This window comes from Asterias amurensis, chromosome 1 (assembly GCF_032118995.1).
Source record: "Asterias amurensis chromosome 1, ASM3211899v1".
Lineage (NCBI taxonomy): Eukaryota > Metazoa > Echinodermata > Asteroidea > Forcipulatida > Asteriidae > Asterias > Asterias amurensis.
Window position 1 is genome coordinate 32,274,643 of NC_092648.1, and position 25,600 is coordinate 32,300,242.

The 25,600-nt window shown below is 39.2% G+C and overlaps 1 protein-coding gene across 1 annotated transcript in view; it reads left to right on the forward strand.

Moving 5' to 3' along the window:
* Window positions 1-22,524, forward strand: part of LOC139937047 (uncharacterized) — a 30,958-nt gene extending 8,434 nt beyond the window's left edge. Inside the window, exons 3-9 of the mRNA XM_071932021.1 lie at window positions 204-293; window positions 1,860-1,983; window positions 5,875-5,951; window positions 10,418-10,617; window positions 12,999-13,105; window positions 18,355-18,517; window positions 20,408-22,524. Coding sequence (XP_071788122.1) covers window positions 204-293; window positions 1,860-1,983; window positions 5,875-5,951; window positions 10,418-10,617; window positions 12,999-13,105; window positions 18,355-18,517; window positions 20,408-21,761 — 2,115 coding nt within the window. The 3' untranslated portion in view covers window positions 21,762-22,524. The remainder of the gene's footprint in view (window positions 1-203; window positions 294-1,859; window positions 1,984-5,874; window positions 5,952-10,417; window positions 10,618-12,998; window positions 13,106-18,354; window positions 18,518-20,407) is intronic.
* The last annotated feature ends 3,076 nt before the right edge of the window (window positions 22,525-25,600 follow it).

Sequence of the window (25,600 nt, forward strand, 5' to 3'; positions counted from 1 at the left end):
AGAGTAAAATTTTACGCAACATTGGGTATTTTTTTCTTAGAGTGTACGCATATGTTGAGGTACACCAAGTGAGAAGACTGGTCTTTGCCAATTGCCAACAGTGTCCAGTATATTTAAAGGTGTATGTTTTGTAGTTCGTCCATGAGGTAATGGAATTCATAAAAATGTATATAAGTGGAATGTTATTATTTTATCTTTTTCAGGCACTGCACGGTTTTTTGTTAATGATGACGAGACAGGGAAAGTTACTCTACATATCGGAAAACGTTACCGACTATCTCGGCCACTCTATGGTAAACTTGCATTAATTAACTTGCATTAAACTATTTCTGTGACGTCACTCTATTGTTTAAGTCGTTACGAATCTACAGATTCATAACATAATCTACAGTTGAGTGTATTTTCATTACAATAGTTCACCTTGAAAATTACTGTCTTCCCAAACTGAAAGATAGGATGAAGTGCAACAAAACATTGGCTAGCTGAATATTTGTTATCTTTCATTTTCAACAACTTTTTCCAGTTTAGAAAAATCACTTTATTAGCACAATTTATTGTTAGCTGAGCAAACTGACGTTGTACTCGGTAATGTTGCAAGCACTAAAGAATGCCTCTATATGTTGTAAAATATTTATAATGTGACTAACCGTCGTTTGTTAACGCATACGAAATTAGATAGACTAACTAGTGTTGTTACTATTGAGAAACCCAATTCATTGAAACTGTTACATAACCAATGGGGGAAATAGTTTAAGTCAGAGAATAGACTCTAAAGTGTAGATTCGTGAATACAATGTACTCTCCTTCGGCTCGTACATTCTATTCACGAATCTACACTTTATCGTCCATTCTCCTTAACGTATTGGTAGAGAGAAAATGTAAAACTGTCTGAATACAAACAAAATATAGACCACAAATTAAACTAACTGTGGAGTAAAAAACAAAGATGATTTTTTAGAAACACTTCTGCCGTTGACGGCGTGCTTCAAAATGGGTAACCTTTGACGTCATGTTTGGGATGTTGCTTTGTTATCCTCCATGTTGCAACAAAGCGGCCATTCAAAACGGAGCTCCCCGCACACGACATAGCATTAGAGATGGCATAACGTGGCTTTCCGTGAATCTCTCTATCAAGGCACCGGAGAGGGTTTTTTAAAACGATTGTTTTATTATTACTATTTATTCGGCATAAAAACACATACAAAGTACAAACATAAACAGTACAAAACAAAAGCCAGAGACATATGCCTGGAATTAAAAAAAGTTTACCTAAAAACTGTAGCCCGAAGGCCTTCAATTCCAATATCCCTGGTCATATATTGAAAATCTATAATTATTTACAAAAAAACTATAAAGACATTAAGAACATTAAGACAAAAACAGAAAGATAATTAAAAGCAAGGACGCAGAAAGAGTAAAAATGCAAAATAGCCCCAGCCCCTCCCATCAGGCAAAAAATAAACTTAACCAGCAATAAAGAAACATTTAAAAAAAATGGCAAGAGACACAAAGGTTTAAAAACGGATCCACGATCAGTTTAAAAAGAGTTATATACAACTAGAAAAAAAAGAAAAAAAGTTTTCAACATCTTTGAAATCTGTTTAATTTCATGTGAGCTCAATTTCTTTTTGAAAGCCGATTTCGTTCAAGTATGTCTTAAAGGGGTTTTTATGGCAAGTTTCTATTCGGTAAAACACGAAACACTTTTGAATCGATGAATTCATTTATGGGATATAATAGTTTATAAAAATGCAGTTATTGCCCGAATTTGAATAAGGATGACTGATTGACTGAGTAAATTTTAATTAAAGTATGCTGTGTTTAAGAACAAAATTATAATTTGTTTGTCTTGGTTGCAGGTGGAACTTCTATCTACAGGTGGCGATTTGTACGAAGTAATCGACCCTAGAGATCATGCTGTGGTCCGAGCACAAATGGCCGTCGCTGGATCAAACTGCGGTACTGAAACAGAATGTCTAGCTGGTAAGAGTTTGTCAAGTATCGGTATTTTCGAGTGAAAGTCGGTTGTTGTGCAGAGCTCGACCTCAGAGCCTAAAGCCAGGTTAATGCTTCCTGCATTGCAAACGCGATACGATGTTCGAAGTCACATGGCTGTTTTCGCAGCGAATGTTTCGATGGCGTTCAAGATTCAATGAACAGTTATTTAAAGGCAGTGGACACTATTGGTAATTACTCAAAATAATTATTGGCATAAAATCTTTCTTGGTGACGAGTAATGGGGAGAGGTTGATGGTATAAAACATTGTGAGAAACGGCTCCCTCTGAAGTGCCATAGTTTTCGAGAAAGAAGTAATTTTCCACGAATTTGATTTCGAGACCTCAAGTTTAGAACTAAACGCACACAACTTCGTGTTGCAAGGGTTTTTTTTCTTTCATTATTATCTCGCAACTTCGATGACCGATTGAGCTCAAATTTTCACAGGTTTGTTATTTTATGCATATGTTGAGATACACCAACTGTGAAGGCTAGTCTTTGACAATTACCAATAGTGTCCACTGCCTTTTAATGATGACAGAGACAAGTACATGTTATTTACAATTCTATTTATATGTAAAGGTGTGAATAATAAATGTCACATAATAAGCAACAACAACATAAATATTGTTGTCCCGGTGACGTCATGGAACGTCACTTGAAGTCATTGTGCGACAAGCTCCGTTGTTTGCGCTTAGGAAATTTGAAATTCCGAGCCGGATGTAGCCTAGGTCAGACAATATTTCTTCTTTTTCTTATCAGTCTCCAGATTGTATTGAAATATTATTAATTCCTGACATTAATGTTTTTTTACACCAATATGTTTTGGGGTGAAAACAAGTTATGCGAATAAAATAAAATAAAAAATACCCGAAATTGCACCCAAGTTAATCTCCCATCATGAAGCTGATGTCTCAGAGGTGCCCTTAAGCTCAATGGTGACCTTATCATCACTGGAGAGAAATACTCGGTCTATTGTCGTCGTAGTGCTGTCCTTCCATAGTTCGGTATCTGTCTGAAGTTAAAGTTGAAGCTTTGTTACAAAGCAGACTGCAGAGCATGGAACCAAGTTTGGGTCGCCAATGTAGTTGTTTAGAAGAGTTCTTTTAAAACCAATCCCCAGTCTCAAATTTAATTGACCAAAACCACCCATTTAATTAAGTGAATTTTCTATAGTTCAATAATTGAAAATGTAATAACGCTGTCATCATTAATGACCCCAGGCAGTATATCTTGATGACTTTCGACCTATACCGCTTCACTCTCTCTTTCCATTCACTCCACAAAAAACCACGATTTCACGAAAAAAAATCTCTGAGTTAATTAATACACATCGCTCGCAGTTAACTCATACGATCACAAACTTTTTAATTATTGCTGAGACCAATTCAATGATTACAGTTTTATGTTCTGTCTCCCAGTCGAGCTTACAGAAAGGATAATGGTTTCTGACTTGCTGTAATATCCAGTATAGCCCACTGTGTCACGACAACTAAGACCCCGCCTCACGCAGGGGAGATCCCCTTTATTTCTCCCGTACTCTGATCCAAATATTTGCTCGTTGACTGATCGCGCGCGAATTTATTTTGTCTTAGTTACAAAGCGTTTTCGCGCGTTTTTATCCATAAGTCCACGCCATCCCGCGGGAGGATAAAAAACGATGGACGTGTGATGCCGCAATTGTACGTTTTGTGATTCTTGTTTTATTGCTTCAACCGAGAGGAAAGTTGTTTGCTTTTTTGTCTCTCTCTCTTCCCGGCATGGTCAAGACCATTTAGGAGAAGAAGAGCGGGCCGCTGTTAGGAGGATTTCTCTTTAGTCCACCAGATGGCAGGTTCAACACGGACGTGAAAAAGTGGCAACTTTGCGCCACTTGTCATCAGCAATGGCGAGAGAGGGGGGCTTAGCTTTCTAATCGCCGGTGCCTGGGCCAATTAAGTGCCGATTTAGACAAGCAGAATGGAAAACAAATAGCGGTAGTGGAGTCCACAAAGGCCCACCCGGATATGACCAGTCTCTTGCACAATGAGATAGGGCTCATTGACTGGTCCCATAGGGGGGATGGGGGTTTCTTTTTACAAGAAATGCCGGCGTTCTGGCACGTTTTTTGGTTTTTTTTTTTTCAAACGATATTTTGACGTATGTCCACTTAAAGATTCCCCCTATCTCTTAAACATTTATAACATGGTCATGAGGAAGTTCCGTAACATCGCACCCCATTTTTCTTCAATAAAATCAGTGTAACCTGATCGAGGCTGATAAGAAATAAGTCTGGTGCTCTTAATGAGATGGATATTTGTGTTAATTACTAATATTGTACACAAAGAATGCAACATTGTTGTTCTTTTTATTTTTTCGGCCACTGATAACTTAACAATTTAGAAAAGTATCTACTACATGCAAGTTAGTTGTACACAGTCAATGGAGTAAGAACAACTGGGAGAGGCTGGTTGGTAAAGGGGAAGAGGAATGATGGGTGGGGCGGTGCAGGGGGGGGGGGCTGAATGCAGATTGACAGAGCGACCTTTATGAGATCATCCTTGTCTGATTCCTTATGCGATTCTGTTAACAAAGCGTCGTGACACTGAAGAGAACCAGACTTCCATTCCAGGCTCAAATCAGTTTAAACAAAATGGATTTCATCAAGGTCAACGTCGAACACGATTTGATTTGGAGACAAATAATCAAAATTAAGCCCGCTTTGATCATAGCAATTCTAAACACAAAAGGCACACACATTTATAATTAATTTGTTTTGCTCCAAAAGGGAACTTTCCGTAAATGTATCTCAATCAGTCCTGACACTTCACGGAGGCAACGAAGGTGATTGCATCCATGCCTCCTTGGTGCCCTTAAAATGCTCAAGTCGAAATTGACAATTTCATCACACGGTGCCCTTCACCAAGAAGAAAATGCCTTGGTGCCCTTGTCCTTTTAAAAACGAAGTTTGTACAAATCAAACCAATGCAAACGCAACAGCTGCAGGCATAGTCTAAACTAGAACCCATTAAAAAATATACGAGTTCAAAACATGGAAATATCTGACGCAGATTCTTGTTTTCCCGCCAAAAAAATTGCCCGGACGTTAGAGTTGTCCGCGGTGTGTTTTGGTATGGGCAGCAAAGATAGAATAGTTTAGGAAAACGGTCAAAGTCGTAATTACAAATATTATCCCGTTATTGATACTGTTAAGAGGATTGTATCGGATTAGACTCCGCCCGGATCGGTTTCGTCTGCTCTCGTATACCAAGGAGCAGGCCAGAGAGAAAAAACATAAAGACACAGAGTTTTTTTTAATCACACTGTCGACATATCTGGGCCGCGGGTCTTCTCTATGGGCTAAGGCGCTTATGTAATTTATCGTGCTGATCTTTATTGATTTGTATGTAATAGGTTTGAGGGGGTAAGACACGAAAGAAACTAAAAAAATTGCCCCAAGTCGTTCCTTTTTGCTTTTGTGTGAAAAAAACGCCAGTGAAAACTGTTATGAGGCTCTGTAATATGAACATCATTTGCAATTATGTTGATATGCTACATTGGTAAATCATCAAATTCTATTGTTAGGGAAATGGTCATATTTGCTGGAATTGGGGGCTGATTGGTATAACATGGGAAGAGGTGGATTTTGACGGGGGTCTCACGAGAATGATGAACTTCTTCCACTGCGTGGACTTACACACAACACCTCGATCCCTGCTCGATCTCCTGCAGAGCGCTCCTTTTTTTTTTACAGGCGCTTGGAAAATGCCTTGTTTTTGATTTTTATGTCCCCATCCCATGCCCAATTTTCTTACATCTAACCGAAAAGGTTTTTTGATGATTTATATGACCTGAAACCTTTGACCTACAGTTGACCTTTCATTTTTCCCTCTCCTTAGATGAAGACCGAACTTTCTTCTGCAGGATGAATACATCACGTAACATGCGCCGTAAGGATCACTGTACGGATAACAAGGTAAGCCGATTCGTGAATGGGCGTTTTGTAATGGTTGTAACGCCGTGTCCGAACTAGCGGCTGCAGCTACGGCTAGCTACGGCTGGACTTCAGCACCATCATGCGTTGAAGTATAGGCCGTCCTTAACAACACCCTATAGCAACAGTCGTAGCCGTATAGGCGAAGCTTCGAATACGGCATTCGGGCGTCGCCAGTGGCGGTCTTATTGCTGTACAGGAGCGTGTTCTAGACTGAGCTAGATTATATTAGATTTCTTTATTATTTCTGCACTAAATAATAGTTGTATTGTCAACTGAAAATGCTAAAGCCACAAATCAACTCCTATAAAATTCAACCAAAGCAAAACCGTGTGCCGTACCAACTTGAGAATCGTCCCAACTACAATTAGGGCCTGTGTATTACAATTATTGGGGCGGCTGCTTGCAGAATGACGTGAGTAAATTACACAGAGTGGAGTAACATTGTTGCAAAATTTTGCCATTGTGAATCACGTTAGGGAAATGTTAAGGGCCCAGGTCGATTTAACAAAGAGGTAGGACTAGTCCTAAGTTAGGACGAGTCACTCGTCCTAACTTGATATTAGACTTAGGCCTAACTCTTTGTGAAATCGACCCAGAAAAACGGTATTTCAGACCATAATAGCAAGACGCCCACTGATTGCGATTATCCGATATCACAGTCACTGTCGCCCCAATCACGGTTAATCCCAGCTATAGTTGGGCGGTCCGAACTGTAGCACCCAAGTTTAGACTGGTCCCAACTGTAGTTGGTAATTGGGATTATTCCAAAGTTGTGACGGAACGTTGTACTGTAGTCAACACATCACTGTTATCGCAGTCTCACCCGACACGTGGCTATTTCCTTTGGATAATTTAATTTCCAGTGGGGAATTTCCGTAGACCGAAAAAAAAATAAAAATATATCGAACAACATTATTCCCCACGGATAATCTGAACACCGCCACCACACCGGTACTGCGCAATAACATTCCTAACTTTCGCTTCAGTTTTCCCGTAGAAATCCCAGCGTACCCCCTCCACAAAGTTTTAACTTTAAAGGGTGACAATACGTCATCGCACTCTCTGGTGTAAGTTTTACATGTTCCAATTGTGTGTACCCGGATTGGAAGGAGGTCAAAAAAATACCGATATTATTTTCTGGCACACATATAAAGGTACAACTTTTTGCCGGAGCACGTTGTAAGCAATACAATGGCTAGAATTTCTCCCAAGGCATGGTTCTCCGTTCCCATGCGAAATTTAACTTATCTGTTAAGATTTATGAAAAGAAGAAATATGACAAAGCTTTAATACTAAGTTTTCTTGAAGTTGAAACACAATTTTTGACAGTTTAGCTTACGACCCTTTCCCCTGGTTACATCGTTATCCTTCTGGCACACTATGTGTAATACACACGAACCCACGTTTGGCCTGCCATATTCAAGTAGGCCTACAACTGTGAAACATCACATTTATTTATACAGAACGAAAGAAACAGCATTTACCATGTTTAGAATTTATGTTTTCATTAAAAATTAACCACATATTTTCGTTCCGAGATGCTGTGATAATCCGGAAATCCGAGGAAGGTTTACACAAAAGTGTAGTAACTCTGCTTTCTCATTTCAAGTATAGAGCTCCATTTCGTGCGTATTGAACGTAGTTCCTTATTCAAACAAGAGAAGATTAACGCAACGTTAAAGGCAGTGGACGCTATTGGTAATTACTCAAAATAATTATTAGCATACAACCTTTCTTGGTGACAAGTAATGGGGAGAGGTTGGTGGTATAAAACATTGTGAGAAACAGCTCCCTCTGAAGTGCCATAGTTTTGGAGAAAGAAGTGATTTTCCACGAATTTGATTTCGAGACCTCAAGTTTAGAACTTGAGGTCTCGAAATCAACCATCTAAACGCACACAACTTCGTGTGACAAGGGTATTTTCTTCTTTCATTATTATCTCGCAACTTTGATGACCGATTGAGCTCAAATTTTTACAGGTTTGTTATTTTATGCATATGTTGAGATACACCAACTGTGAAGGCTGGTCTTTGACAATTACCAATAGTGGCCACTGCCTTTAAAGACACTGGGCACTGTTGCTAAACAATATTAGCATAACAACTCACTTGGTAACGAACAACGGGGAGCTATTGATTAAAGCCATTGGACACTTTCGGTACAGAAACAAAATTAAAAGTTCACAGATTTACAAATAATTTACAGGGTTTACAGAAGGTAATGGTGAAAGACTTCTCTTGATATATTATTCCATGAAATGCTTTACTTTTTGAGAAAACATTAAAACAATATCAATTTTCGATATCGAGAATTACGGATTTATTTTAAACACATGTCATGACACGGCGAAACGTGCGGAAACAAGGGTGGGTTTTCCCGTTATTTTCTCCCAACTCCGATGACCGATTGAACCTAAATTTTCACAGGTTTGTAATTTTCTATACAAGTTGTGATACACGAAGTGTGGGCCTTGGACAATACTGTTTACCGAAAAGTGTCCAATGGCTTTAAATAAAATAATTAAAAGCATTGAGATCTGAAGTCTGAATGAACCGAATTCGTGCAATATTTATTCTCTTGCAACTTGGATTACCATTGAGTCAAAATTTTCACAGATTTGTTTAATTGTATGCATTATGTTTAGGATACACCAAGTGAGAATACAGCAGCCGATTTCACGAAACGCTTGGATTAATCCTATCTCGAGTTAGGACGAGTAACTCGCCCTAACTTAGGATGGTTTCAGTTCTTTCTATTGTCTTTATGGATACGGAACTGAACTCGTCCTAAGATTAATCCTAAGTTAGGAGTAGTTTGGTGAAATCGACGGCTGGTCTTTGACAATAACCAAAGTCGACGACCTCGTTGATCTATGGTAAAGATATCTGCCCTTTAAACTATTTCTGTGACGTCACTCTATTGTTGAAAGTGTTGATTATTTTTACGAATCCACACTTAGGTGTTGTTTCTATTGAGAAACTCAATTCATTGAAACTGTTACGCAACCAAATGTGGGGAATAGTTTAAGTCAGAGAATAGACTCTAAAGTGTAGGTTCTTGACTACAATGTACTCGTTCTCGGCTCGTACAGCGGGTCACGAATCCACACTTTCTCGTCCATTCTCCTCAACATAAAGACTGCGGAGGGTCGAGAAGGTCCAAATCCAACCCCAACATTATCCCCTTTTCCCGGTATTGCATCATCATCAGTGCAGGTCAAATAAAAATACTCTTTATTTTCTGCGATGCACAATGCCTTTCAATTATAGTTTAAGTCATTGACGCTGTCAATATAGTTTTTCAAGTTTTGGTTTTTTCAATAGAAATACTCAATAAAAATCATCGCGTTTTTGAGAAAAAGCTTAGGTCAAAACGGCCACAATGTTTCTGTAAATGTTATGATGCTACAGGGTAATCTTTTTCAATTTTAAAACTGATACATATTCCTTTGATTTTTTTTTTATATTGCTACTGGTGTTTGTATTACATTAATTAAGACTTGCCGTCCATTTTTTTAAACTAAATATATCCTGATTTTCTTTACACTTTTTCAATTACCCCCTTTGGTTGGATTTTGACGCCAATGCATTTTGTTGTTCTCAATATAGAATTGTCGGCGAGTAGGCCACGTGTAACTAAATATAAATCTTTATCCCGAAGACGGCATTGGGTTAGGCCTGGTAGCCGGAAGGAACAGTGTTCAACCTTCAAAATTATAAAACAATAATTGTTCCCTGTTTTGGACATTGACGAGATATAAACTTGGTCAATTTTGGCAAAGACATTGTACAGGTTCGATTTAATAATAAGGAAACAACCCTCATAAACAACATTATGGTGTACCTTCCCTGTATATTTAAGTACATTTCCCGTTTGAAAACGATTTTAATGATAGTTTCCACAGTCAAGAAGAGGTCAGTTTTTCATGTTTGAATTTTATTTCGAGGCTAAACGACATTTGTCTGTTCCTTGTTCCTCGTTCCTTATTCCGTCGGGTGCTAATGGCGTTCCAAGCCGGCAGAGAATGTTAGAAGAATGCGGAACAAGGAAAAATGACATGCGGAAAACAAGAAATGATTTGGCATAGTCTGCTTTGCCACTAGGCATTTAACTGGATTGTACGGATACATTCATTCGAAAGTGAAACAAACATGGAAAAAGTGGATTGTTAATAACTGTCAACGCATATTTGTATTGTTTCTAACATAAATAGTGTTTACAGACCGGACATTGACAAATCTGTTAATCACCTTGAAGTTTTGAACTCAATTTTAAAAGGTATAATTAGTTTGTGTACTACTCTGAGAAAGAAGAAAAAAAAAAAAAAAAAAAAAAGGAAGGGAAAAATGGTTTACGGAAAACCAAACTGTACTTTGTCATGTTGCTTAGTCTACCAATACATGAACTTGGTTTAATATCTGAACATTTCTTACCTTTTCTAACAGATGGTTCGTATCAAAGGTCGTTTTCGAATCTTGTGGTCCGGCTGCTGCTACAACTGGAACCAAGTCGAGCCAGTTTTCACTGCCGTGTGTAGCCCCGTGGAGACCCTCACGCCAATCTCCGATGAGATGGTCCCGCTGAAGACGAGCATGTTTACCACGGAACATGGCATGGACATGGTCATATATGATGTCTCATCAAAGTGAGTTCCTACAAGTTAACTAACAATTGCGAAATTGTCGATTAAAAAAAAAATCATTATGTTAGAAGACGAGCAGAGTAAATATACTGTTCGAAACGTGGAGAGAAAAACCGGCTCTTCTCAGAGCCAACACTCACACAAAAGAGATTGACACATGGTTGTACCCGCAAGTTTACTAGTAATTTATAGGTTCTTCCTATTTCTCAACATCATGCTAAGCTTCAAACAATACTTCATTATGTTAGCTTATCTTTCTTTTATAATTCTCACCATGGAAGACACATTACAATGTGTTACCCTGACATATGATACATACGCAACAAATAAGTGCTGACTATACATTACCGTGCACGTCTGCATGTTCTAAACGGGTCCAGAAATCTCATGGCCTTAATTCCCATGTTCAATGTCATTTTACAAAGAAGTATTGCACCACTAACCCTTGACAACTTCGTCAAATTCAGTTGTCAGTTCAATTGTCAGTTGTTTTCTGAACGAAAACAATGAGACTGTTATATTTGTCAGTAGACAGTCAACAAGAGCAACGCTGTTTTTAGTGTTCCCTAAATGCTGTTCTATGTAATATACTTTGACAGTACTTTTCTCTGGAGGATTGGTACAGGCATGAACTTTCAGACTGTAACTATAACCCTTTTCTCGTTGTCTTTAATACCGACATTCCAAAGTAGTGTCATAGTCACACGCCATGAGTCTCGTAAAAAAGTCTCCCATTCGACAACAACTTTGTTTCACATAATAGCTCTGCAATCTACCGTACAGATTATCAATCACAACCCTGTACAGGAAACAACCTTTAATCGAATCATCATCATGAGACTAAATTTTGAAACTGAAGATTCATTTTTATCGAAAAACCCATAACTGAAGGGAAGAAATGGAGAAGAAATAGTAACAGTCCACATTCCCGCAGGCTACGGCCAAAAAGAGAACCCGCTCCTCTGAAACAGATTAAGAATCTCACATTGCGCTACCCTTGAGAGAGAAAAAGACAACTTGGAGAAAATGAAGATCAGAAAAGATCCATCTAGCTGCAGGGTCCAATCTTTGGATTAGATTTGGGGGTTTTTTCTTCACAAAAGTTGTTTTTGAAACACAGAGGACTGTTGCTTCTCAGTTTCTGTCTCTTTTGTTGCGTTTTGGACATGGCTTGCAATTTGTAGCTCCTCGGATCGGATGAGTCTGCCGATTTTAGGCGAGTTGGTTGAGCGTGTAAATAAAAACACCATCTAACATCTCACCATGTTGGGTTCTTCACTGGTTTCTTGTTCGCTGTCCCACTCTCTATTCAAGGATTTTTATTCATTTGTTGCATTTTAACGGGAAGGTATAACACGCGTGGTAATTACTCAATATAGCCCTGCAATAGCAAAAGCAAGGACGACTTGACCAATGAATGAGGTTCGGAGGAGTCAGGTTTGTTCAGTGGTTTCTGTCCCTGCGTTACACCTCCGTGGAATCAAGTTCGAATCCCACATCAGACCAAAGCATTGAACGTAGAATTGGTTTTCAGTCACTCCTGACTGATTTTACTCCCTTTTCTAAAAGTGAAATTTCTATCTTGCCTTTTTAACAAAAGTATGCTTTGACGACTTAAATTCAGATTCAGAACTGTTGATTTTATTGATAACATAGATTTTGCTGCAGTGTGCAGGCATAGTGCCAAACGGTTTCGCTGATTTCACAATGACTAGAATAAATATTGTCGTCTAGTTAAAGGCAGTGGACACTATTGGTAGTTACTCAAAATAATTATTATAATAAAACCTCACTTGGTAACGAGTATTGGGGAGAGGTTGATATTATAAAACATTGTGAGAAACGGCTCCCTCTGAAGTGACGTAGCTTACGAGAAAGAAGTAATTTTCCACGAATTTGATTTCGAGACCTCAAGTTTAGAATTTGAGGTCCCGAAATCAAGCATCTGAAAGCACACAACTTCGTGTGACCAAAGTTTTTTTTCCCATTCATATCTCGCAACTTCGACGACCAATTGAGCTCAAATTTTCGCAGGTTTGTTATTTTAGGCATATGTTTAGATACACAAAGTGAGAAGACTGGTCTATGACAATTACCAATAGTGTCCACTGTCTTTAAAGTGAGCAAATTTGTTTTCTCCACGCAATGGGCATTGGACCAAAGTGGTTGTTTTTCAAATGTTGTCGACAGAGGACAACCAGGGAAGCCGGGTGTTAAAAGGAAAAACCCATAGCAAGGCAGATTTAGTTATATACAGCAAACCCCCCCCCCCCCCAAAAAAAAAAAAAAAAAAACCTGTGTACATGGTCCCTTTGTGTGATGGCCTAACCCTGTGTTAAGGTTTACACTCTATAAGTTGCTTTTCATTTATTTTGACATTACAGTGTGTTTTTCCACCTTGGTTATGAGTCGAGTGAGCTTAGTGCTATGTCATGGTATACACTCATTCATCCGGACTATGTAGAAACAGCGAGGAAATATCATCAGCAAAGTAAGAAACTGTCATTTTAAAACAAGTTTCGTTTTATGTACGGTTAAAGGAACACGTTGCCTTGTATCGGACGAGTTGGTCTATTAAAAGCGTTTGAAACCGTTTTTTAAAGATGTTTTAAAAGTAGAATATAATGATCCACACAAGTATCACTCGAAATTGCACGGTTTTCCTTTTACGTCGCGAACTATCACGGTCGGCCATTTATGGGAGTCAAAATTTTAACTCCCATAAATGGCCGACCGTGTTTATCGACAGGGTAAAAAGAAAACCACGCATTTTCGAGGCATGTTTGTGTAGATCATTGTATTCTACTTTTACAATATCTTTCTAACCATACACATTTCACAACAAACGGTTACAGAACGCTTTTCGAAGACCAACTCGACCGATCCAAGGCAACGTGTTCCTTTAATAATGACGAGGCGAGCAGTGTTGAAAATGCTCGCGCAGAGCTGCTGCTTAGCTTACACTACCTCTGAACCGAAGCATGAGGCACGCATTGTTGATAATGCCCGCGCGGAGCTGCTGCTGACTCTCTCGGCTCTCTGGATCAAGGTAATAAGTGTGGTAGGTATATACATCAACACTACGACTATGATGTGCACTCTCTTTGATCAAGAAACATTGTCGAAAGTGCTGCTGAAATATCATGTTTATCCCCTCTGAGTCAAGAAAAGGTAGAGCGACGACAATGTCGACAACACTGCTGGTCACTAATATTGCCTACTGATGCTCTTTTTGGATCAGCATTGGTAATGCCGACATGACAAAATGGTATGAACACACACTCTCTCTCTCTGAATCAAGATAATAACTAATATCGACAACTTTCCTGCTAACAATGCTTTTTGGAGCAGCCTTTGGTGATGTCGACAATACAACTGCTGCGCTCACTCTTTTGTAGCAGTGTCGGTGATGTAAAAAAAAACTTCTGCTTAAATAATGCTCGGTGATGGCGACAATACTGCTGCCACGATGTAGCAAGTGTTTCATCAGTTGTGAACAATAATCATTATATGCAGCCAACATATGTTAAAAATCCATCAATTTCAAGTAATATTGTTAAATTTTCCAAAACCGGTGTATTTTGTGATTTTGTGCCTTAAAGACAGTGGACACTGTTGGTAGTTGTCAAAGACTAGTCTTCACAGTTGGTGTATCTCGACATATGCATAAAATAACTAACCTGTGAAAATTTGAGCTCAATCGCTCAATCGAAGTTGCGAGATAACAATGAAAGAAAAAACATCCTTGTCACACGAAAATGTGTGCGTTTAGATGATTGATTTCGAGTTCTAAATCTGAGGTCTCGAAATCAAATTCGTGGAAAATGACTTCTTTCTCAAAACCTACGTCACTTCAGAGGGAGCCGTTTTCTCACAATGTTTTATACTATCAATCTCTCCCCATTACTCGTCACCAAGAAAGGTTTTATGCTAAAAATTATTTTGAGTAACTACCAATAGTGTCCACTGCCTTTAAACTATAGGCGTTTATTTTGATTCTACAACTCGATGAAAATAACATCAAAGCTATCGTTAAGATTCCCCACGATTATTAACAAGCATATACCTTTAAACTTCGTTCTTTACCGACAGGATTTATATTTTTATCTAAATAAGAGAAAGACAAACCTACTAACAAAACAGCAAACAACTGACAATACTAGTGTAGCCTACTAGCTACCAAACACTTCAAACTATAAAATCAATTTTAAAATCATTATTTCCTTGAGCTTTTATCGGGATATACAAACAAAAATATACGTCATGCCTTATGCATAGAAGTGCTTCTCTTGCAAGGCCTGAAGCTGCATACGGGAAAACCAATTTCACCGCGTAAGACTGATGACAGGCCGGGGGCGTTGAGGGGCCAATCAAGGGTGGAATATCTCTCCTCCATACCCCTGTCTCACCCGGAGGCAGGGTACAGAACAGGGCGTAGCCACTGCCAGCTTATGTTCATCAAAGGGATAATGATACAATTATCCCTAAAACATATTGTCAAACACACATGATTGCCAATTAACACGGTAACTTCATTGTTGCGACCGGGCACAATGCATGCAATTAATTAATAAAAAAAATCTAACGATTTGATAGCAATTTCCATTCTAAAAAGATGAACATTGTCAAAGGGGCTAAATAAATCCTCGTCCCTGTTCTTTCTCAATGATCTCACCCACGGGGCTACAATCGCACCCCTCCCGCAAACACTGGGCTGCCTTGAAGGCCATTGTGTCTGAGACGAGTTCCAAAAGAAGCAGAGTTGCACGAACAGTTTACCGCAGTTCAATCGAACTGAGCCGCCGTGTGGTGCCTTCATTTCACGGCGCCCCTTCACAGGCACAGCCCACGTTCATTGAACTGGCCTATCCCACAAGGACTCATGGATCATTTTCACGTCTGCCCTCAGGCTAGTTGCTGGAATGTGCACGATAATAATTTTTGTTTTTTGTTTTTTGATACGATCTAAATAATGAACAAACCTTCATTATTCTATGACTTACCGTAGGTGCAATGTAAACAAGTTTTGCACAATAAAAATAAATAATACATAGGCCTATACCTGCAATGGTTGTAATATTTTACCATAGAGAAGGAAATACCCATAAAAGTTTAAAGGAACATGTTGCCTTGGATCGGACGAGTTGGTCTATGAAAAGCGTTTGAAACCGTTTTTTATGAAATGCATATGGTTAGAAAGATGATTTAAAAGTAGAATATAATGATCCACACAAGTATCACTCAAAATTGCACGGTTTTCATTTTACGTCGCGAACTAACACGGTCGGCCATTTATGGGAGTCAAATTTTTGACTCCCATAAATGGCCGACCGTGTTTGTCGACGAGGTAAAACGAAAACCACGCAATTTCGAGGCATATTTGTGTAGATCATTGTATTCTACTTTTACAACATCTTTCTAATCATATCGATTTTATAACAAACGGTTAAAAAACGCTTTTCAAAGACCAACTCGACCGATCCAAGGCAACGTGTTCCTTTAATAGGACCTCGCTCGATTTGTATGCAGTTCATATTAAGTATTCTAGTGTGTGCATGAACCAGCACATCCTCAAGAAAATGGATGGAACTTCATTTTCTTTGGTAACATTCCAAAAAACAACATGATAGTCCCTCGCAACATAAAAAGGTAAATAAGATAACGTTCAAATGCCCTTTTACATTTCCTTGTAATCATTTAACATTATTTTTTTTTCTGTTATTTTTATAAACTGTTTTGAAAACATTTGTGCGTATTGTATATCCTGATCTGGATATCAGTCATTACAAGGATGTTAAACACACGCAACTAAGGGACACAGTGTCCTTGGCTGACACAACATTGCCCTTTTGGGTTGTTGTCGTATATGTGGGGTGGTGGAGGGGGTGGGAGAGGATGGGCGATTGGGATAAAATTTACAAGGAAGAACCTCTCGAAACAAAAACACACAATAAAAAACACATTAGCTTTGCTGGAAATGTTACCCATTGATTTAACCAGTTTCTTTAATACTACTTAAATAATTTAAGTATGGCATGGCGATCAACCAATTATAAATTTCTTCCATTAAGAAACATTGTTGCTGTTACTAAATAAATCGCAATGTTTAAAAAAAAGTAATTACCAATAGTGACCATCAGTGCTTTTGATGCAGTCTTGCAGTCGCCTGGTGTCAATGATGACGAAACGAAGCGACTCGTCTTCTTCAACCATAGCACTTCAAAAAAGTAAATCTCAAAGACAAAGTTCAGCATTAACTAATCATAAAAACTTAACCGCAGTCATTAGTTTGAAACTAAAAGTTCACTGATCATAAATTTGCATCTGCGCTATTCCTCCAGAGAAGGGTAGGCATTTCCGTCAAAAATGCTGTGAAAGTTAAGTATAAAGAGGTATAAGCATTTGAAGACTCCCCAATGCAACACATTTTTTTAATTGATGCATCATTGAAACAACAAATTATACATCAATACGACAAAACATTGTTTTCCGTTTTCGGGTTCATCTACCACCAGTTCAAGGGAGGGTCATATTAATGACCCGAAGCGATTTGTTTAATTTCTTTTTGCAGAAAGCATCATCTCAAACCATCCGTCTGAAGTGATCCTTAAACGTACATGCAGGCATGTAGGTGGGGGATGTCAAGGGCCCACAACCTTTGCCTCCCCCAATCACCCAAATAAGATGGAAGAAAAATATATAATTAAGATTTGTTGTTTTTCGAGAATAAAACAACCTTTGTGTTTTATCTGTCAGACTAAAATTGTTTGGATCATAAGTAGGTTCAGTGCAGCATGACGTATTGACACACGATGTCGAACGACACAGTGCATGTTATTACGGTCCCTCTCCCTCCCATAACAAACATTTTATAACATGTAGTTTATCTTTTGTGTTGTTGCCATTGTACTTCGTAAGCGCTTTGTATTGCTTTTGTAAAAAGCGCTATATAAGTAAAGTTATTATTATTATTAACATAAAAATGAAACATGATAGACCTTGCTTTTCCCCTACCTATACCCCCAATCGTCCAAAAGAAAATGTCTAGGATAGAACATGCCTAGGCACGTCACTGTTACCATGGTTGAATGGGTCTCCTATTCCCAGGGAAACATGAACTATGTTTATTATCAATGTCAAGTTAAAAAAAAAAAAAAAGGGTCTTAAAAAAAATAATGTTACATATTAAATAATAATAACAAGGAAAGCGAACACTTCCACGTTAGGGACTTTACCTGATTGGGAAGCGACAACAACACCAATTTCCTGTTTCAATCTGCTTCAGATTATATAAACCCCGAGCAGAAGCTTGGTTTGACAAAGCTTGGTCGGGGACGGTTGGTTTGCGGTTTGCTGTCAAAGTTACTATATTAGGTTTTAGTGAAACAAAAATGCAGAAGCAGTTTGTGGCCGGAAACAAAACTTAAGTTGAACTGTTGACTGAGTTGTGCTTTTTACTGCATGGTACGTGAGTTCCAAAGAAACAAAACAAAACAAACAACAAAACTGAAGCATCATTCAGATCCTGAACCGGTAGCCAAAACAGTCCTGTTAATTATTAATCGATTATTATGTCATCACCTTAAGTCATGATTTCATTGTTATTTTGAGCTATAGGCGGAAGTTTTTTTTTCTTTATTTCAATTATTGAAGGAAACATTCCTAGTGGTATAAAACAAACCTGAAGTATTTTCTTTTGTGATTAATCAATGGTTTCGTTCACTTGTTTTGTTTTTACAGTGCTACAACCGAGTATCGGAACTGCAGCGAGTAGATGCGCCTTTGTGTTACGACTTCTCCGGAAAGACAACGCTGTTGTGACGGTCAGCGTGACCGCCTGGCTGGACCGGGACTCCACGGTCAACCACGCGGCTGTGATTATGTGCCAGAACCTGGTCATCAGGTAAGATTTTCTATAACATAATGTTAAATTTGCATTGGAGATAAAGAGTTGTAATTTTTGTTTTACCCTTACACCGATGTGTGTATAGAAACTGTATACTCAACCGAGTCCAGAAGACGAACAGAGCATACTGATCGAAACGTCGAGTTAAACCAACGGTTCTTTTCAGAACCACCCCAACTCATTTAGCGATAGTTATTACATGGTGTTACCGCAAACTCTTCTATATTTTATTTCCACCATGCAAAATTTCAAATCCTACCAACCGAGTCCTGTGAAACGAATGGCAGGCATAATACTCGGGTGGGATTCGAACCTTTGCAGGTGGACTGCTCTATATTCCGACACCCCTATGTTCCGACACCCCTATGTTCCGACACCCCTATGTTCCGACACCCCTATGTTCCGACAACTCAACCTATATTCCGACACCCCTATGTTCCGGCACCTCTATATTCCGACACCCCTATGTTCCGACACCCTTATATTCCAACGACCCAAACACCCCTATGTTCCGACACCCCTATGTTCCGACAACCTGTACCAATATTTTGTGTTAGCCATTTTTTTTAAGAAAAACGGTGTGACTTGAAGAAACTACACTTGTTCGCAATTTAGTTCATGAACGTACCGGTAACCTATCTTTATGTAGTCCAACAAAGGAGTTTAATTTGTATAACAAGATTCTGCTATTACAAATATTCGGTTTCTTTAGAAGAGGACTGAGTAATGGAGGGGGTGGTAGGACTGAATTATTTATTGTTATTAATTGTTAACAAATTATTATGATTATTATTGTTATTTAAAAAAAATTGTGGTGGGGGGGGGGGCAAAGGAAAGAAATTACACATCGGCGCAATAAACGCAGGAGAGGGTTGGAATTTTTATTAATTGAAGGCTCATGAAATGTTATCAACACGGACACGCACCTAACAATAGCAAAGTACCGAGTATTTTATTGCCAGCTACCTCGGGAGCCATACTCATGTGTATAACCACCCAAAAAATGAAATGCATGCGTGATTCCATCACTTTTTAAAATAGTACAAATTCATTTTATGAATGTTCAAACCTAATCCCGGTCGAAAATTACTGGGAAACCTTGCGTAATACAAGTTGTGTTTTTGTTATTGATCAACCGAGTAATAATGTGCGGGAACAACTTGTCGGAACATAGGGGTGTCGGAACATAGGGGTGTCGGAACATAGGGATGTCGGAATATAGGGGTGTTGGAACATAGGGGTGTCGGAATATAGGTTCAGTTGTCGGAACATAGGGGTGTCGGAATATAGGGGTGTCGGAATATAGGGGTGTCGGAACATAGGGGTGTCGGAATATAGGCTGAGTTGTCGGAACATAGGGGTGTCGGAACATAGGGGTGTCGGAATATAGGTGTGTAACCTTGCAGGTCTATAGAGCAGTGTCTTACCACCTAGACCACCGAGATTGGCCAGTAGCTGGAGACAGTGCGAATCCTCTGGGGTCCTCGTTCCAGATCCTCTTCTCTTGTCTCACTAGTTTTAACCAGTGTTTAGAAAAACTGAGCTTGGAAATAATGACCATTTGTTGGGACAAGACTTTTTTGCATATGATTTTCAAAATTGGTTTAAAACGGTAAAATGGTATCAAAGTCTCTCAGCCGTTCCATAATCAGATTGCCTGATTGTACAATGCCAAAAACGAAATGCCCCTCTTGGCCAATGTAACGTTTAACGAAAACTGGGTTTGCTATTGTGAAATGTCCAATGGGATGTGGGTTTTGTTTGTTAATTTCCAAGAAATATTCGTGAAATTATGTTTTTGAAATTCATATTTTCAGTAGTTTGTTTAAGAATTATAATGCCTCAACATTTTTTTTTGACTTTTGACCTGGTCTTTTTGTTACACAGGGAGGACGAAATCGCTATGTACGAATCTCAGGCTCTACACGAGACTCTAGCCCGTCGTTCAGCTCCTTGCCTCGTATCACCCCGTCCGCCATCTGCCTCAGGCTCCAGCGAAAGATTCAGCTGTGGCCCATCAGGTGATGATGGTTCATCCCCTTGGCCCGAACAAGGACCCCACGCCGAAGAAAACACACCCTGTTCCGTAGACACGGCCCCGTTATATGGGTACACCAACTCCGGTGGCCAGACCCAGCATCGGTATGTCGGTGACAGCACCCAGTACCAATATTTGGTGAGCCACGGTGATACGAACGATTGGCGATATGACAGTGAGAGTTGCTACTATCAGGAAAACCAATTCAACACCATGTCTTGCCATCAGCTGAAGGTGGAAAATGCGGGTTGGGAGGCACCGATTCACAGCCTCCCGCACCACGAGGCAGCAGGGAGGGCAATTTTTCCAGGGAACTATGGCCCTTACTCCTCGGTACTTTTAGGGCCAGCGAGGGCGCGACAATCAGTACGTCCCCGTAAAGACGGCATTGTGGACGGTTGTGACTTTACGTTGAGCCACACCACAACACGAGAACCTTCTGTTGGGAGTGATCCTTGTCCAGCTCTGAAAAGAGCAGTCCTCGAGTGGGCTAGGCGTCTTAAAGTTAAAAGACAGATCATGACGTCTTACAAGAAACAAGAACAATGCTTTCCATCGTTGGAGTACAAAGAGAAAAGCAGAAAGAGATCACATCGTGAAACTAGTGTGCCTGCCTCCCCTGTTCCGTTATACAAATCTGAAATTGACTATGTACCTTGTGTTGCAACCCTCACCCGTATGGAGCCGCCTGCAAAACGCTTCATTGACGGCACAATTCAAGTCAATAACCAACCACACACCGTGAACAACCTCACCAGCCCACTGCAGAACCCTGAAGAACATTCCTTCAACATTAAAGGGTACACCTCATCGGTTGGAATACCACAGGTCGAACCTCACTGGTGGCCGACGTCCGGGGGTGAGGTCCGTGTCCCGGACGGTATCCTCACCCCAGAGTCGTCCCCTTCCCACGAGGATCCACCGGGGAAAATGCGCCCTGCATTCGGTACATCGAGCAGCGCGTGCTCCCCGGAGAGTAGCAAGCCGGCTCGGCAGCAGCAGGACGACAGACATGCTTCAGACGAGGAACCTGAGCCGATTGTCGGTACCCTAGAGGATGCTGTTGGGAAGGCACTATGCGCTCTGTCCTCGGATGAGTTGCGACTCCTAGACCAGGCTACACTCTCCTTGCTCTATCAGAATGGACCTTCACGACAACCAAGCTTTCCTAATAGGACTGTTGCTAATTCAGATAATAAATAGTAATCTATTTAGATTTGAAACTTTTTACAATGCAGGTACAACTTTGTTAAAATTGAAAGAGGTTTTTGTATCACTATACAATGATATGTTTTTGTTCTCCGATTTGAACAGTGCTGCATATAAACACCAGACACAAAATAACAAAACTTAAAGGGAAGGTACACGTTTGGTAATTACTCAAAACAAATAGTCGCTTAAAAACTGACTTGGTAACGAGCATTGGAGAGCTGTTGATGGTATAAAATAATATTGTGGGAAACGACTCCCTCTGAAGTAACGTAGTTTTTGAGAAAGAGGTTATTTCTCACTAAAATAATAAAAGACTTCTAGCTAGACTAGCTAGAAGTCTTTTATTTTTATCTGAAAGCGCACACAAATTCGTCCAACAAGGGTGTCTTTTTCTTTCATCATTTTCTCGCAACTTCGATGACCAATTGAGCCCAAATTTTCACAGGCTTGTTGTTTTTATGCGTATGATGGAATCCACCAAGTGAGAACACTGGTCTTTGACAATTACCAATCATGTACCTTCCCTTTAAGATAACCATCCCATATCAGTATCACAGAAACATGACATACAAGGCAAGTTTGTGCACAATTTGTTCCACTGTGAAATTATGTGATATAGTTTATCGTTGCACCAATGCTGCATAGATTAATAAAACACACATTGAAGGATGTGGGTACTTTTTGTAACACAAAACACAACGTCCACAGATTTACATTAAACTTACACCGTTTGAAGATCATGATAGTAGAAAGCGTTCCTTAAAATATAAGATGCTGAGGTGCTGTAGTTTTTGAAAAATTAGTAAAACAATGTCATGAAAATACGTTTTTACATGCTTAAAATAATTTTCGTCTCATGATGAGTGAGACGAAAATTGTTTTCATGACATTGTTTTACTCATTTCTCAAAATCTACAGCACCTCAGCAAGTAATATTTTCAGGGAAGCTTTCTACTATCATTATCTTTAAACTGTGTAAGTTTAGTGTAAATCTGTGGACCCAAACACAAGACAAACAGAAGTCATCAAAGAACCATGGCATTCAATCTAGGTTTGTCTACATCATTTTCCCCCATCATACTAAACAATTACTTCGAAGTAAAGATAACCCCTTTGCATCAGCAAAATGGATTTTTTTTTCCCGTCTCTCATTGATCAAGTTTTTCTACAAGAAACAACGATACCACTAAACTAAAAGAGACAAATCTTCCACGAGTCGTTTTAAAAATTATCTTTGTTTAGTTGTGAACTATATTATTGTGGGTTTATGTAAATAAGTTGGAAATAAAGGTAAACGAGTTAAATTATTTGAAAGGAAACTGCAAACATTTCGAGCACATTTGGAATAATAATATTTTAAAACGCAAACCTGTGTGTCGAAAAATAGTTTGGAATGAACCATCTTCGAATTTGCATTGTGTATAAATTTTGTTGATTTCACAATGTTGTTATTTTATGATTTGTTTGGGTCAATTTTGTCACAATTGGACCAAACTTTATTTAGGTAATCGATACATCATTGCAGCTAGAGCCGATAAAGTAGATTAACTGAGATTCGATATCCACACCTTGAGTTATTCGATATCCACACCTTGAGTTATAACTTGTCTTTCAAGGAGACCTTTTAGTATGTCTTCTGTTCCAATTAGCCTTTCCAATAATGCTTAATATATTCACGCATGTGTGCAGACACTTTTGGTTGGCAAACGCCAAAAAGGTGTGCACAGGGCAGATGCAGACGTACAAACGCGCATGCGTCATGCCATCATCAGCACCATTATTTTGTATTAAGTGCGATGTTCCTTCAATTTGCCAACCAGTTACCAGGGCCTAATTTTGCAGAGCAAGCATAACAAGTTGCTTTGCACAAAGTGAGCTTACTAGAATAAAGTCACCAGCTAAAATACAGTTTACATGTAACTGGTAACATGTAACTGGTATCATGCTTAGTTGTGCTTAGCAGAAGAGAATCAGTTATATTTTCTGCTTACGCAGCTCTGTGAAATTGGGCCCAGGTGCGCACCCGCGATGGGCAATTTACATACTTCAATGGGAAAGGTTGTCCCAGTGCTTAAACAATTGCATAGACACAACTTCACAAGAGTAGCTTACATGAGCTGCTAAGCATATTGGCAGGCTACCAGTCACAGACAGTCATGTGACATTGCATCAATAAAACCTGTTTTTTTTCTCTGTTTGTTTATCATAAATAGTTTTCACAAGCAACTCATTCTTTCTAAAATAGGCTATTATAACATTTTATTGTGATAACAACACAGTTTAATTTGTAATTGAAAATTCGTTTTATTGTTTTTCTTCTGATTCCAGTGGCAGCTTATTAAAAATCTTAGATTTTTATAAATAAAATGAAACATCCACTGAATTGAAGTTGTACCCGTTGTGAACGATCGAGTGTCCAACCCCCTGACCCATTAATTTTCTTTGACATTTTACATCTAAACTAAAATACTCACCGGTCTTAAAACGACAGATTGCAAAGCTACAATTAGGATCTGACACACTAGCAATATACAAAGTCCACAACTCCAAGACGTCCAGGGATGAACTGAAAAAGGAAGAAGAAAAAAAAACCTGGACCGGTTTTAAACTCATACACTCGGAGTTTTTTTTAACCAATCTGACAATTTTGTTTGACAAATTATACTTCTTGGTTAAGAAGGCTAATTATTGGCGATCATCACAAATCAGTGTGTACTCCGGAGAGAGAGAGAGAGAGAAAAACCCACTGTGGCAGGAGTAGATTCCTTAAAGGGCAAGTGGGCAGAAAAACCCTCGAGTGCTGCACACGGTTATTAATCTCTCAAAGCCAGGTCGCGAGTAATTCCGACTCTGCTTGGAAACAGCCGAGACGTTCCGGAGACAGGAATTATGACAAGAAAAATAACCGTAATATAGAACTCTTATGTGGGATGGGTAGCCGAGTGGGGGCTGGGCTGATTTAGACGATAAGTGGTGTAAGTTACGTTGTTTGTAAAGTGGGACCAAGTAGGGCATAATACAATACAAACTCATTTAGTTAACCACCAGACAGGCCACCAGCCTTGAAAAAACAACAGTGACCATTTAACACTGAGTACATAAAACTAAACCTCCCAACAGCAGATATAATTTGCTTTCTTAATTATTAACCCATCAACAGTGTCTACTTTTACACGGAGAGTTCGTATACTATGGGTTCTTTTTTTTTGTTATGGGCCATATAGTGACTTTCTCTCTCCATGTTTTTATTCTTATAGCCGTCCTCCAAGTTTTAACTTGTGATTGGTTGTTGTCTAACCAAGTTGACTAGAGCGGGATTCGAACAGCCGACCTCCCGGTCGTGCTCTACCAACTGATCTAGTGGACCCTTTTAAAGGCAGTGGACACTATTGGTAATTACTCAAAATAATTATCATCACAAAACCTTTCTTTATTACCAGTAATGGGGAGAGGTTGATGGTATAAAACGTTGTGAGAAACAGCTCCCTCTGAAGTGCCATAGTTTTCGAGAAAGAAGTAATTTTCCACGAATTTGATTTCGAGACCTCAAGTTTAGAACTTGAGGTCTCGAAATCAAGCATCAGAAAGCACACAACTTCGTGTGACAAGGGTGTTTTTTTCTTTCATTATTATCTCGCAACTTCTACAACCGATTGAGCTCAAATGTTCACAGGTTTGTTATTTTATGCATATGTTGAGATACACCAAGTGAGAAGACTGGTCTTTGAGTTTTTTTTGACATTTACCGATAGTGTCCACTGTCTTTGAATGTTTATGGACTTATTTGTAAACATCAAGTGTTCGGGCTGCCAGCAGTCAAACCTATCAAG